The 16,141-nt window shown below is 45.8% G+C and overlaps 1 protein-coding gene across 2 annotated transcripts in view; it reads right to left on the reverse strand.

Annotated features, from left to right (window-relative positions):
* Positions 1 to 7,025: 7,025 nt before the first annotated feature.
* The window catches only part of LOC115193711 (protein FAM53B), a 36,345-nt gene continuing 27,229 nt past the window's right edge, over positions 7,026 to 16,141 (reverse strand). For both annotated transcript variants that reach the window (XM_029752643.1, XM_029752644.1), the window contains exon 5: positions 7,026 to 8,639. In XM_029752643.1, coding sequence (XP_029608503.1) covers positions 8,280 to 8,639 — 360 coding nt within the window. In that variant the 3' untranslated portion in view covers positions 7,026 to 8,279. The remainder of the gene's footprint in view (positions 8,640 to 16,141) is intronic.

The following is a 16,141-nucleotide window of genomic DNA, read 5'->3' on the forward strand; positions in this document are numbered from 1 at the left end:
TATCTGTCAGGCATAGCAATTATAGGAGAGACCATGTGAGGATATGACAGAGACAAGTGACTTGGTGTATAGAGAGAAGAGGGCCAAGAACTGAGCCCTGGGGAACAACAGTGAGAGTATGTGGTGCAGAAACATATCCTCTCCACATCACCTAGTAGGAGCAGCCTGCCAGGTAGGATGCAATCCAAGATTTTGCAGAGCCTGAGACGCCCAGCCCTGAGAGGGTGGAGAGGATCTGATAGAGCCTGAGACACCCAGCCCTGAGAGGGTGGAGAGGATCTGATAGAGCCTGAGACACCCAGCCCTGAGAGGGTGGAGAGGATCTGATAGAGCCTGAGACACCCAGCCCTGAGAGGGTGGAGAGGATCTGATAGAGCCTGAGACGCCCAGCCCTGAGAGGGTGGAGAGGATCTGATAGAGCCTGAGACGCCCAGCCCTGAAAGGGTGGAGAGGATCTGATAGAGCCTGAGACGCTCAGCCCTGAGAGGGTGGAGAGGATCTGACAGAGCCTGAGACACCCAGCCCTGAGAGGGTGGAGAGGATCTGATAGAGCCTGAGACACCCAGCCCTGAGAGGGTGGAGAGGATCTAATAGAGCCTGAGACACCCAGCCCTGAGAGGGTGGAGAGGATCTGATAGAGCCTGAGACACCCAGCCCTGAGAGGGTGGAGATGATCTGATACAGCCTGAGACGCTCAGCCCTGAGAGGGTGGAGAGGATCTGATAGAGCCTGAGACGGCCAGCCCTGAGAGGGTGGAGAGGAGGATCTGATAGAGCCTGAGACGGCCAGCCCTGAGAGGGTGGAGAGGAGGATCTGATAGAGCCTGAGACCCCCAGCCCTGAGAGGGTGGAGAGGAGGATCTGATGGTTCATGGTATCAAAGGCAGTGGATAGATCTAGAAGGATGAGAACAACCTCCGTGACAGAGAGAAGAGGGGATGCAGTCAGTGGTCAGGGATGAGTTGAGGAAAGTGAAGAATGGGAGAATGTCTCCAGAGATGGTCTGGAGAAGGGAGCATGGGATGGGGTCGAGCTGTCAGGTTCTCGGCGGCCAGATCTCACTAGTCGCAGGATTTCATCTGGAGAGAGGGGAGAAAGAGGTCAAGGCGTAGGTTAGTTCTGTGTAAGTGGGACCAGTGGACTCAATAGGTTGAGTGAATGAGTAGTGGATGTCGTCAACCTTTTTTTCAAAGTGGTTGACAAAGTCGTCCTCAGAGAGGGAGGAGGGAGGGGCTGGAGAATAAGGTGGAACATAGTTTCCTAGAGTTAGAGGCTGAAGCTTGACATTTAGAGTGATAGAAAGTGGCTTTAGCAGCAGATACAGAGGAAGAGAAGGTAGAGAGGAGGGAGTGAAAGGATTATAGATCCTCTGGAAGTTAGTTTCTCCATTTTCGCTCAGCTGTCCGCAACCCTGTTCTGCAAGCTCACAATGAGTCAGCCACAGCAGGAGGGGAGAGCACAACAGGCCGGAAGGAAAGAGGACAGTGCGAGTCATAGGATGCGGAAAGGGAGGAGAGTAGACCGCCGAACAATTAATAAAATCAACACTTGACAATTTACATTGACCCCTCCCCTTTGTACACTACCGCTGTTTATTATCTATGCATAGTCACCTCCACCTACATGTACAAATTACCTCAACTAACCTGTACCCCTGCACACTGACTCAGTACCCCCTGTATATAACCTCATTCTTATTGTGTTACTTTTTATTTTAGTCTACTTGGTAAATATTTTCTTAACTCTTCTTGAACTGCACTGTTGGTTAAGGGCTTGAAAGTAAGCATTTCACAGTAAGGTCTACACTTGTTGTATTCGGCACTAACGGCCGTCGTCAAAGGTAGTGGACAAAGGCGCAGCAGGTCTCGTGAACATCTTAAACTTTATTCAAGAGAACACAAAACAAGAAAAAAAATAAAAACACAACAGCTAAACAGTCTTGCAGGCTAACCACAGCAGTGCAAAAACAACTTCCCACAAAAGACAGGTGGAAAAAGGGCTACCTAAGTATGGCTCCCAATCAGCGACAACGAAGTACAGCTGTCCCTGATTGAGAGCCATACCAGGCCAACACAAAGAAGTACACAACATAGAACAATACCCAAAAAACCCGACAACACACCCCTGCCACGCCCTGACCAAACTAATAACCCCTTATACTGGTCAGGACGTGACAGGCACATGTGACAAATAAAGTTTGATTTGAGTAGGGGCAAAGAGGTAGAATCAGGAGGCAGAAGGATTTAGCAGAATGGAGAGATGATAGAAGAGGAGAGAGTAATGGAGAGAGAGCGAAGATTGCGATGGCACATGACCATCTGAGTAGTTGCTGAGTGGCTAAGGTTGGAGGAAAGGGAGACAGAAAAGGAAACAAAGTGGTAATCAGAGACCTGGAGGAGGGTTGCAGTGAGATTAGTAGGTGAACAGCCTCTAGTAAAGATGAGGTCAAGCATATTGCCTGCCTTGTGAGTTGGAGGGGATTGGGAAAGGATGAGGTCAAAAGAGGCAAGGAGGAGAACAGGAGAGTTGGAAAGGAATTAATAGAAGGCAGACGTCGGGAGGTTGAAGTCAGAAAATACAAAGAGCAGTGAGCAATCGTCATAATTAGCTTATCAAGGTGTCAAGCAAGCTCATTGAGGAATTATCCAAGGGCACCTGGTGGGCCATATATGACAACAATGTTAAGCTTGAGTGGACAAGTGACAGCATGGAATTCAAATGAGGAGATGGACAGGTGAGTGAGGGAGAAAAGAGGAAATCTCCAGTTAGGAGAAATTAGTAGACCTGTACCATCACCACAATGAATGCTCTTGGACTACGAGAGAAAACGTAGTCAGATGAAGAGAGCAGCTGGAGAAGCAGTGTTCTCTGGGGTGATCCATGTCTCTGTCAGGGCCAAAAAGTCAAGGGACTGAAGGGCAGCACAGGCTGAGATGAACTCTGCGTTCTTGACTGCAGATCAGCAGTTCCAAACGCTGCCAGATACCCAGAATTCCACATGCGTTGTGCACACAGGGTACACTAAATTAGAAGGGTTGCAGGCAAGAGGTGGGGAGAGTCTGTAAAGCCTACAGGGAGAGAAGCAAACAGGTATAGAAGACACACAGTTGCCAAAGCTGCAAATGAGATCGTCAGAAAATAACTAGGTAAGATACTGGAGTGAGAGAGTGGTGTGGAGCCTTCCTCGAAGAACTCGGCAGAACCTTCTTGTTTCGGCAACGGTCTTAGTTTTGCCGACGAAATCGCCACTGACACAACCGACACTTACAGCTGCTGTTGAGAAACCAGGGAAGACTGAAGTACTAACACTAATTGCTGATTGCCTAGCAGAGGTGAAGAGCACACCAGACTGTACTAATTGCTGATTGCCTAGGAGAGGTGAAGAGCACACCAGACTGTACCAATTGCTGATTGGCTAGGAGAGGTGAAGAGCACACCAGACTGTACTAATTGCTGATTGCCTAGGAGAGGTGAAGAGCACACCAGACTGTACTAACTGCTGATTGCCTAGGAGAGGTGAAGAGCACACCAGACTGTACTAACTGCTGATTGCCTAGGAGAGGTGAAGAGCACACCAGACTGTACTAATTGCTGATTGCCTAGGAGAGGTGAAGAGCACACCAGACTGTACTAACTGCTGATTGCCTAGGAGAGGTGAAGAGCACACCAGGCTGTACTAATTGCTGATTGCCTAGGAGAGGTGAAGAGCACACCAGACTGTACTAATTGCTGATTGCCTAGGAGAGGTGAAGAGCACACCAGACTGTACTAATTGCTGATTGCCTAGGAGAGGTGAAGAGCACACCAGACTGTACTAATTGCTGATTGCCTAGGAGAGGTGAAGAGCACACCAGACTGTACTAATTGCTGATTGCCTAGGAGAGGAGAAACCACTCCCCATCCAGTACAGCCACTGATAACCAAAACAAGTCACAAACTGCCCTTCCCTTTAATCCTGGTTGATGTGTTAACAATCATCTGCAAGTTATAAGCAGTCGGCAGTTCACACACCAAGTAGGCTAATGGGAAGACAGGCAGCACTTGAAGTAGATGGCCATAGCTAGCAAAAAGACAACAGATGAAGACAAAAATTATACTTATCACTCCTGGAGATCAGGAGTCCTCTAGCTATAGAGTCGCTCACAGTTGTGTGTTTTTGTAGTTAGGCTATACGCCTAACAATTGATGCTTGGAATGCAGTAAATTCTGGCAGCAGATGGCTATTGAATAGACAGATAACTAAGGCATTCCTTATTGTTGTTAAAATCTAAAAGCCTTCATTGAAGTTGGCTTCCTGCAACAGTTTTCAGCAACACTTTCATTCAATATGTTGTGATCTTGAAAAAAGCAGCAGACATAAATACCTCATGTCTCCATGCCCTTCATATAAGCTTACAACCTTTTATTGGTACAGTATTGGTAAAAGCTGTCTGAATTAAATGTTGAAGCTGATTATATTGTTAATAAAAGGCACTGTTTAACCGTCTTTAACCAATCCTTTCTCTCTGCGTTTCTCCGTCTCTCTCTCGTGATAATCAAGGAAGTGAATTTGGCAATGATAAATATAAAACAATGTTGTGGACTAAAGACGCTCCAATTAAGCACATGTGTACAATAATTACAATCTTTACAAAAGGATTTCCTGAACCACTAAGAGCTAGATGCCGTGTTTGAATGCCACATTTTATGTCAAGGTTGTTAAGCTAACCTAACGTAGCAGGTGTAAAATAAATGCCTGCGCTGGGTTTCTTTCTGGTGGGGTTCTTTCTGGGGGGTTTCTTTCTGGGGGGGTTTCTTTCTGGGGGGGTTTCTTTCTGGGGGGGGGTTCTTTCTGGGGGGTTTCTTTCTGGGGGGGTTTCTTTCTGGTGGGGTTCTTTCTGGGGGGGTTCTCTTCTGCACTGTTCAACCAATTCAGTAAATATGGAGCAGTTAAGATGGAGTGTCGCCTTGTTAACGTGCCAAAGTGGAAGTTGCATCACAGGCTCTCTTTCCGTTTCCCCTAAACAGCCGGATGCAGTCGGTTGTTAGCGACCCTCTGATGGTGCGGTTAAGCAAAGACAATCACAGGCTTAGAATATGAATCGCTTGCATGCGGGTTGGATACTACAACTGCAATTACAAACACCTTGAAGTGAAATTTAAATGGTCTGTTTAACTTTACTGTATAAAAATAAAACCTTGGCCTTATGAGGAAGGAAACAGGATGTATAGATAGAGAGAAAGGCTTAGCAGAAACCATGGTGACAGACTGTAGGGCATTGGTGCCAGATCCCATTGACCTTTGAGTAGAGAGGTAGTCAATCAGTGACATGTGACACTGGCCACATGTCAACCACAGATACTGTCTCTGCTCACCCAGCACAAAGTGGATACTAATATGACCTAATGAGCGAGACAAATACAGAACATTCAGTGAACTAAAAGCTCTGGTCGTGACGCAGTATGAGGTAGTTATAAGGTAGGTCGGCCTTTTGGAACAAGACCATATAGCTAGACCCTTTTGAACATGGAAGACCAGATGTATTTTCCTTAACGTTCTTATTGCAGTGGTCTTTGAATCCGTCTGGAAGTGAACCTTTACAAGACTAATAAATGCACCATGCTCTACTCCTCAGTAGTTCTGAGAACGAAAGCCTATTCTGCTGACAGTTCTTTTCTGCTAACAAACTAAAATCTCTGCTTTCCCCTAAAACATCAGTGTTTCCACGTGTAATTGAGGCTATACAGCCCTGGTTTTGTGACTAAGTAACATGGCCTTTTCCCTCTACTACATAGTGCCTCCTATTTATAGGCCTGGGCCAGTGGTGTGAGTGGGTGTTTGCGTTACCTCAGACTCTAAATCTCTATTCCTCTCAGCCTGCTACTTCCTGTCTGACAGGAAGTGTGCATATGTGTGTGGAAGGAGGTCAGTGACCTTCAGGTCTGAGTGAGCGACTGATGTGTTGTCCGTGGCAACGTGATTCTGTGTTTCCAGGCGTATTGTTTCGGAGAGAGAAGTGGCCTGCGAACAGGAGGTTTGTTGATTTCAACAGCCTCGCCTCCTTTTCCTTCATTTCATCTTTCTTCCCCACCTCAAACCACCCTGATTCCATCCACATTTCGATCGACCCGGTACTCCCACTCTGGCACTGTGTGGGCAGCTGTAACAACAGCTCTGAGGAGAGGGAGTCATTGGGAGTACTCTACATCCTATCCCTTCACGCAAGAGAGAAAGGCAATCCAAATATTTTCAGACCAGTTTAGAACTTCTCCCTGAGCGCACAGTCAGCCTTCATTCTAAGGCCTTTGGCTGTGTGTGTGGTAAGGTAACACCCCACCTTTGGGGTTAGAGTTTGTTTTACTTCAAGGCCACGGTCAAAGGAAAGGCCATGGAAAGAGCATTCAGCTGGTTGCAACATCCTGTTGTGCTGGAAAACTACACTCCACTAATACTTTATTTGAATAATGCACCCTGAGGACAGAAGAAAATAGAGTGAAGATGTGTAACTCTATAAACTAGTTTTTATATCTTATGTTTTTCAATATGGCAGCAGGTGCATTTAGCCCCCTCAGACTTGGACAGACAGAGAAATATATGACAGGATATCTCCAGGCAAAACAGCACCGCCTTGGTGACGTGTCTGTCTGCCTTCCTACTGAACTGAGGAGAGAAGAAGCATTCCTGTGGCTGTGACATCACTTCCTCTTGCCTCAGTTCAAGGTATGTGGCGTTGCCAGGGTATTCTAGACTTTCTGCCATTTTGTTTAGTGCCGGTGGGCTGTGTAACGGTATCACATAGCACACGGATGTTTATCTAACTGACCCTGTCCATCACAGGGTATAAACAGCTTGCGTGGCATGACGTGCCAAAGTCAATGGCAGTTAAATGACTTTACAAACAATTAGAGGACACCAGATCAGAAGCATATCTACTGTATCTAAACACATACTATGTCACGTTTATGACATGAAGGCTGAATGTCAAGCTGTACCATGTATAATGACACCCTTCCCTGATAATAATGAAACACAACATGACCACAGCAGAGGCAGTTTGTGTTTTTATTTCATGTCTATCCTGTTAAAGAAAAGCCTCTTAATTCAGATCCTTCACAAACAGATCATAAAAAATACATATCGAAAAATATACATTGATATTAGAACTGAAAACTTAAAATTCAGTGTTTATTCAAATATACATTTTGCATATTAGAATCTATAAAACATCATAAAGGTTTGTTTCGAGCAGGGTATTCTGAGGTGTAAAGACAACACATGTATCTGACCAACCAAATTGCCTGTTATTTCCAAACCCATTAAAAGCTTATTTACATTCAGCGATGGCGTGTGAACACTTTCGGAATTCCAAATTATGGAATTCCAAATGGACCCCTATCCCCTAGGCAATCTGAAACCCTTGGATAGGTGTAAGCAATATGGTGAAACCTCCACACCAACTGTTAGAAGGGAAGGTGAAGAAATGACCATAATACTGGTACTGTCTTCCTTTCATATCTACAGGAGTGCCTAGAGTATAGGGGCTAGGGTATAGGGTATAGAGGCTAGGGGCTAACTTGGAATTCAACAGGGAATGTTCTTCCTGCAGGTATAGTTGAAGAAAGGTGTCAAGGTGATGTCTATATGAGAAAAAAATACTGTTTCTCTCCTCTTCTATTTCATCCCTCTCTCGCAGTCCATCATGTCCCCCCAGTCTGGTAGAGAAAAGCAGAAGTTGTAGCATATTCCTGCTGCTAATGCTACAGTACTTAAACCTTACGGTTAGTTCAGTCCAGGGATATAGGGAGGTACTCAGGCTAAGAGGAGAGAGGGCTTTTTGGAGGTGTTAAAGACTATCCCTCACTTTCCCACTCCTGAGTTAGGCTGCACGTCGCCAAGCGAAAGCCACTGCCTTTAGATTCAGAAAGACAATAAGACAGTTCAAAACAACTGTTTGTCCCGCAGGATCTCGAAGTTCAACCAAAGAAGCCATCTGCCAATTCAACATGCAGCACCTTCTATGACACTTCCACGTGCTTTGTCCTTCGTTGACATTACACACAATACAACATCCCCCCCCACTGCATTTACAAACATCCTTATAATGTTCCAAAAAACACTCTGTCTAAAATCGCTAGGTTCCTCTCTCTGAGGTCATTTCAACCCGCTCAATATCCACCTATCATACGTAAGGCATCCTTCTCGTGGTCATGAAATTCCAAATTCTCCGCAACATTCGGAAACATTTCTCAGCCTTCATAAAAGGTTATGACAATCCTTTATCCAAAGTCTTCAGGTTGCATTCAGTTCCTCTCGATCTGGTCAATGTCCAGCTCTCCCCCCAGCTGGTAGATGTCCTTCTCTGTCCCATACTCACCCTTCCAGAGGGTGTGTCCCTGCCCCATTCTCTCCCCCATTCCCCTGCAAGGGGACCCGGGCCTGGAGTCCAGGCTACACACTGAGTCACTGTCCAGCTCCTTATAAGAAGAGTCATCCTCCTCCTCGTCCACTTCCTGTTGAGTCTCAGCACATAGGTCAGACGCACAGGCGAAGTCAGATTCCGATTGGCTCAAGCTCCTGGCGGAGGGCGGGGGCATGTATGAGTGACAGCTGTCCGGACCAGAGAACCCAGGGCAGCTCAAGCTGTGGAACGTCTGGAGCTTCTGTTTGAGAGAAGAGATGCGAGGGAAAGGGAGATATTGATTAGTATAACTTTATAACAACACATAAAATATTTATAGTATCGTCGTCTCACTGTTCAATCTTGATTCAGGTCACAAAACCTATGCATGTACACTTCAGAAATGTCATGAAGTCATCTGGAACACAGAGTTGTTGAGAGAAACCTGAGAGCTTGACCTTTATGGCCTGTGGGTGTGTGACTCCTACATCACCGGTGGAGCTGAGCTCACCCTCCCACTAGGGAGCTAGTTTTGTTAATGTTCTGGTAAGTCACTCAGTCAGAGGAAACACAGTGGAATGATGACATGGCGCAATCAGTTGCAAACCACAAAGGTATCCTCTTCCTCCCAACCCCATGGGTCTCCCTGTCCTGCTGCACTGAGGGGATGAAGAACTCAAACACACACCAGACAAAAATGGACCAACTTTCCTGAAGACTTACAATGTTCTATATACGATTCCTCCAATTGTTTGGCTTGACCTAGCTTGGTAAACCTGAACTGCACTGGCCAACTCATACACCCATCATCTAGTTGACCCTTATGAATAATCGTGTGTTGGACAAAGGGGGTTAGATACGCTTATTGCCATTGTAAGAGAGAGAGAGTGTTTGTGTTCCTGGTAAATGGACGTCACAAGCCCTCAGGAGAGAAAAAACGACTCTGGAGCAGCTCTGTTTACTCAGGGTGTGACCTCTCCTTTCAGAGACCAGACATGTGTGTACGCCAAACACACTGTGCCCAGGCAAGGTATGCAAAGCAGGCTATTTGTGTTACAACGACATGTGTGCTCAAGAGCGAGAGACTGTGCGTTTACTAATGAGCGTGAGAGAGAGAGAGAGAGAGAGAGAGAGAGAGAGAGAGCGCGCGAGAGAGAGCGAGAGAGAGAGAGAGAGAGAGAGAGAGAGAGAGTTTGACCATGTGTTATGTGAAGAGCTGTGCGTGTGGCTGTGTGCACGTGTTCGGCTGTTAACGCCCGACCTTAACCTTAATTAGCACATCCCATGTGGCCCAACACAGGGCTGACTGAGTTTCACTGCATTGTGTGCCAACTGTCAACGCAAGATACCCCTATGTCTACGCCACATATGTGAACCTGTATCATCAACAGAACACGTCTATATTCAGACTGGTGTAGGCTACTCTAGGCATTTAAGGACAGTTCATAGCCATCTTTTTCCATCTGTGTCAGTATACGTACTGATGCATTATTGTGTAATGTTTGCTTCTCTAAAAAAACGTGTCCCCTCGTTAAATGACTTTCCCTCCGCCTTCCGATAGAGCCAGACCAGAGACATTCCAGCCGTGAAAGAGTTAAGCGTCCCTCTCTCCCAGTAGCAGATGTTGGAGGTGAATAGAGATGTGTTCCTAAAGCCCACGGTTCCTCGAATCCCTCATTCACTTCTTCCCGGTTACAATGAACTGGTAGACTTTTACCAAAGGTTTTTCCAAAACGTGCTTGTTATGAGAGAAAGAAAATAGGAGCAAAAGGCATTTCAATGTTTCAATAAATATAAAGTTTATATAACTTTAATGTTTACTATCTTTGGACGTCAGCTTTACATTCTGTGGCTAAAACATGAGCAGGGCTAGCATTCAGACATACTCTGGTACACCTACAATATATTATAATACTGTATGTCAGGTGAACACTGGAGGCCAATGTTTTGCTCTAGTTACCTCAAACAGAAAATACAGACAAGCAAAGGTCATGGATGTAAACACCATGTGCTGACATTTAACACTATTTAATGGCATCGTTGGGCATTTTTGTCACACACTTTTTTTGTTGTTGAGGGCATCACCCTCTTTCTTCAACCCCTGTAGTAACCCCACCTATAGCCCACTGAGGAGAGAGGGAGAGAGAAGGGGGGGAAGTGGACGGCAGGAGGAGGGTATTCTCTGCAATATGCTTCCTATTAAATCCTCCTGGGCTACGACCAGGATTTGGGGTAAGGAGCTTTAATACTCTGAAGTTTACCCAGCTTTTTGTTCTTCTAGAGCACCTCCCTTCAGTAACCCCCATATACACACACAGTACACAAACAGTCCTGTAAGCCACTCCAGTCCTAGAAGGCGCATAGCATTTTGTTCTAGCTGGATAGTGTGGACAGCTGCTAGTGTGGGAACAAACACACACACAGGGCTAAGAGGTTAACGAAATATCCCCCTGGATAATGGGGCTGTGAACAAACAGTCAAAACAACACCCTACTAACAAGCTGGCAAAACAGTGCTACTCATACAGATCTTCATCAGAGCGTATTTCCTAGCTCCATATAAAAAGCATGGTACTGGTACAATAAGCTGCCCCCAGAGAGACAGTGTGTTATGGGGTGGAGAGAGAGAGACCTCCTGGAGCAAACACACAGGCACACAGGAGGAAAAAGAACAGGAAAGGACAGGACAAGGAGGGACAGGACAAGGAGGGGCACGACAGGGAGGGGAGGGACAGTACAGGACAGGGAGAGACAGGACAGGGAGGGACAGGAAATGAAAGCACAGGGAGGGACAGGACAAGACAGCACATGGAGGGAGAGGACAGGGAGGGACAGGACAGCACAGTACAGTACAGGACAGGGAGGGACATGACAGGGAGGGACAGGAAAGCACACGGAGGGAGAGGACAGGGAGGGACAGGACAGGGAGGGACAGGACAGCACACGGAGGGAGAGGACAGGGAGGGACAGGACAGCACAGGGAGGGACAGGACAGGGAGGGACAGGACAGCACACGGAGGGAGAGGACAGGGAGGGACAGGACAGCACAGGGAGGGACAGGACAGGGAGGGACAGGACAGGGAGGGACAGGACAGGGAGGGACAGGACAGCACAGGGAGGGACAGGACAGGGAGGGACAGGACAGCACACGGAGGGAGAGGACAGGGAGGGACAGGACAGCACAGGGAGGGACAGGATGGGGAGGGATAGGACAGGGAGGGACAGGACAGGGAGGGACAGGACAGGGAGGGAGAGGACAGGGAGGGACAGGACAGCACAGTACAGGATAGGGAGGGGCATGACAGGGAGGGACAGGACAGCACACGGAGGGAGAGAACAGGGAGGGACAGGAAAGGAAGGGAGGGAAGTAGAGCTTAACCCATAACTGGCAGACAGACAGACACAGACAGACAGACAGACAGACAGACAGACAGACAGACAGACAGACAGACAGACAGACAGACAGACAGACAGACAGACAGACTATGACTAGTTTAGCAGATCTACCTGTGTGTGCATGTGTGTATAGTTTGCTGTCACAGCAGGGCCCCACGCCACACCCCGCTACCACACCCACCCACTTAGGTGTTCCCACAACCCCGCAAGGACTGCAGCTCAGCTATGCTCGCCATGCCTATCATTCCAGAAATGGAGGGGAGGAGAGAAGGGATAGAGAGCGCCCCCCTTCATTTTATGAGCTTGAACTCAGGCCAATGAGGAGATATTAATAGGCCACAAGACTCCTCTGCCAGCCCTCTGCCAGCAGGGGAGATTTAGGGAGAAATAAATACACCCCCTCTCTCTACCCTGCAAGTTCTCTCAGACACACACAAATTCCCCATGGTGGCTGGGCCTTAGCCCATTAGCACAACACACATCCACACAATTCACACCCCATTGCATCAGTATGGCTGAGGGATATATATATATATATATATATATATATATATATATATACACACACACACACACACACACACACACACAGTACCAGTCAAAAGTTGGGACACACCTACTCATTCAAGGGTTTTTCTTAATTTTTTTACTATTTTCAACATTGTAGAATAATAGTGAAGACATCAAGACTATGAAATAACACATGGAATCATGTAGTAACCAAAATAGTGTTAAACAAATCAAAATATATTTATATTTGAGATTCATCAAAGCAGTCACCCTTTGCCTTAATGGCAGCTTTGCACACTCTTGACATTCTCTCAACCAGCTTCATGAGGTAGTCACCTGGAATGCATTACAATTAACAGGTGTGCCTTGTTAAAAGTTCATTTGTGGAATTTCTTTCCTTCTTAATGCGTTTGAGCCAATCAGTTGTGTTGTGAAAAGATAGGCTGGGCATACAGAAGATAGCCCTATTTGGTAAAAGACCAAGTCCATATTATGGCAAGAACAGCTCAAATAACCAAAGAGAAACAACAGTCCATCATTACTTTAACCTGTTGGGGATAGGGGGCAGTATTTGCACGGCCGGATAAAAAACGTACCCGATTTAATCTGGATACTACTCCTGCCCAGTAACTAGAATATGCATATAATTGTTTGATTTGGATAGAAAACACCCTAAAGTTTCTAAAACTGTTTGAATGGTGTCTGTGAGTATAACAGAACTCATTTGGCAGGCCAAAACCTGAGAAGATTCCAAACAGGAAGCGCTCTCTCTGACCATTCTTGATCATCTCTAACCAAAAAAGGGGATCTCTGGCATGACGTGACATTTTCTAACGCTCCCATAGGCTATCAGATGGTGCCAGAAAGATGAATGGTGGCTTTGCAGGCCCTGGCTGAAAAACATTAGCGCATTTTGTAAGTGGTCGATCTGAGGACAATGAGACTGGAGGCGCGTGCACAAGCCGACACCATGTTTACTTTCTCTCTCTTTGAACGAAAACAACAACTCCCGGTCGGAATATTATCGCTTTTTTACGAGAAAAATAGCATAAAAATTGCTTCGAAGTACGGTAATGGAATATTTAGAATTTTTTTGTCACGAAACGCGTCGGGCGTGTCACCCTTCTTTACCCATCGGATAGTCTTGAACGCACAAACAAAACGCCGCTATTTGGATATAACTATGGATTATTTGGAACCAAACCAACATTTGTTATTGAAGTAGAAGTCCTGGGAGTGCATTCTGACGAAGACAGCAAAGGTAATCAAACTTTTCTAATAGTAAATCGGAGTTTGGTGAGTACCACACTTGGTGGGTGTCAAAATAGCTAGCCTGTGATGCCGGGCTATCTACTCAGAATATTGCAAAATGTGCTTTCACCGAAAAGCTATTTTAAAATCGGACATAGCGAGTGCAAAGGAGTTCTGTATCTATAATTCTTAAAATAATTGTTATGTTTTTTGTGAACGTTTATCGTGAGTAATTTAGTAAATTCACCGGAAGTGTTCGGTGGGAATGCTAGTCACATGCTAATGTAAAAAGCTGGTTTTTGATATAAATATGAACTTGATTGAACAAAACATGCATGTATTGTATAACATAATGTCCTAGGATTGTCATCTGATGAAGATCATCAAAGGTTAGTGCTGCATTTAGCTGTGGTTTGGGTTTATGTGACATTATATGCTAGCTTGAAAAATGGGTGTCTGATTATTTCTGGCTGGGTACTCTGCTGACATAAACTAATGTTTTGCTTTCGTTGTAAAGCCTTTTTGAAATCGGACAGTGTGGTTAGATTAACGAGAGTCTTGTCTTTAAAATGGTGTAAAATAGTCATATGTTTGAGAAATTGAAGTAATAGCATTTCTAAGGTATTTGAATATCGCGCCACGGGATTACACTGGCTGTTGAGTGGGTGGGACGCACTGGCCCAGAGAGGTTAAGACATGAAGGTTGGTCAATCTGGAACATTTCAAGAACTTTGAAAGTTTCTTCAAGTGCAGTCATAAAAACCATCAAGCCCTATGATGAAACTGGCTCTCATCAAAACAAATTGTATTTGTCACATACACATGTTTAGCGGATGTTATTGCGGGTGTAGCTCCAACAGTGCAGTAATATCTAACAATTCACAACAATACACACAACCTAATATCGGGTGCTGTAGGTGTCCTGGAGGGCAGGTAGTTTGCCCCCAGTGATACTTTCGGCAGACCGCACCACCCTCTGGAGAGCCCTGCGATTGCGGGCGGTGCAGTTTCCGTACCAGGCGGTGATACAACCCGACAGGATGCTCTCAATTTTAGGCACCAAGACAAATTTCTCCTATAATTTGTTTTTCAACAGGACAATGACACAACACACCTCCAGGCTGTGTAAGGGCTATTTGACCAAGAAGGAGGGTGATGGAGTGCTGCATCAGATGACCTGGCCTCCATAATCACCCGACCTCAACCCAATTGAGATGGTTTGGAATAAATTGGACCTCAGAGTGAAGGAAAAGCAGCCAACAAGTGCTCAGCATATGTGGGAACTCCTTCAAGATGGTTGAAAATGCATTCTAGGTGAAGCTGAATGCAAAGAGTGTGCAAAGCTGTCATCAATGCAAAGGGTGGCTACTTTGAAGAATCTCAAATATAAAATATACTTTGATTTGTTTAACACTTTTTTGGTTACTACATGATTCCATATGTGTTCTTTCATAGTTTTGATGTCTTCAATATTATTCTACAATTTAGAAAATAGTGAAAATAAAGAAAAACCCTTAAATGAGTAGGTGTGTCAAAACTTTTGACTGGAACATATGTTATTTTGGTTATTGTTGGACATAACAGAGACTGTAAAAACACCAGGAAATCAGCTCAAAGTGATTTGAATTTTGGAAATCTATTCCCAAGTATTCCCACGCATAATACACTGCTCAAAAAAATAAAGGGATCACTAACATAACACATCCTAGATCTGAATGAATGAAATAATCTTATTAAATACTTTTTTCTTTACATAGTTGAATGTGTTTACAACAAAATCACACAGAAATAATCAATGGAAATCCAATTTATCAACCCATGGAGGTCTGGATTTGGAGTCACACTCAAAATTAAAGTGGAAAACCACACTACAGGCTGATCCAACTTTGATGTAATGTCCTTAAAACAAGTCAAAATGAGGCTCAGTAGTGTGTGTGGCCTCCACGTGCCTGTATGACCTCCCTACAACGCCTGGACATGCTCCTGATGAGGTGGCGGATGGTCTCCTGAGGGATCTCCTCCCAGACCTGGACTAAAGCATCCGCCAACTCCTGGACAGTCTGTGGTGCAATGTGGCGTTGGTGGATGGAGCGAGACATGATGTCCCAGATGTGCTCAATTGGATTCAGGTCTGGGGAACGGGCGGGCCAGTCCATAGCATCAATGCCTTCCTCTTGCAGGAACTGCTGACACACTCCAGCCACATGAGGTCTAGCATTGTCTTGCATTAGGAAGAACCCAGGGCCAACCGCACCAGCAAATGGTCTCACAAGGGGCCTGAGGATCTCATCTCGGTTACTAATGGCAGTCAGGCTACCTCTGGCGAGCACATGGAGGGCTGTGCGGCCCCCCCAAAGAAATGCCACCCCACACCATGACTGACCCACCCCCAAACCGGTCATGCTGGAAGATGTTGCAGGCAGCAGAACGTTCTCCAAGGCGTCTCCAGACTCTGTCACATCTGTCACATGTGCTCAGTGTGAACCTGCTTTCATCTGTGAAGAGCACAGGGCGCAAGTGGCGAATTTGCCAATCTTGGTGTTCTCTGGCAAATGCCAAACGTCCTGCACGGTGTTGGGCTGTAAGCACAACCCCCACCTATGGATGT

This window comes from Salmo trutta, chromosome 5 (genome assembly GCF_901001165.1).
Source record: "Salmo trutta chromosome 5, fSalTru1.1, whole genome shotgun sequence".
NCBI classification, from domain to species: Eukaryota; Metazoa; Chordata; class Actinopteri; order Salmoniformes; family Salmonidae; genus Salmo; species Salmo trutta.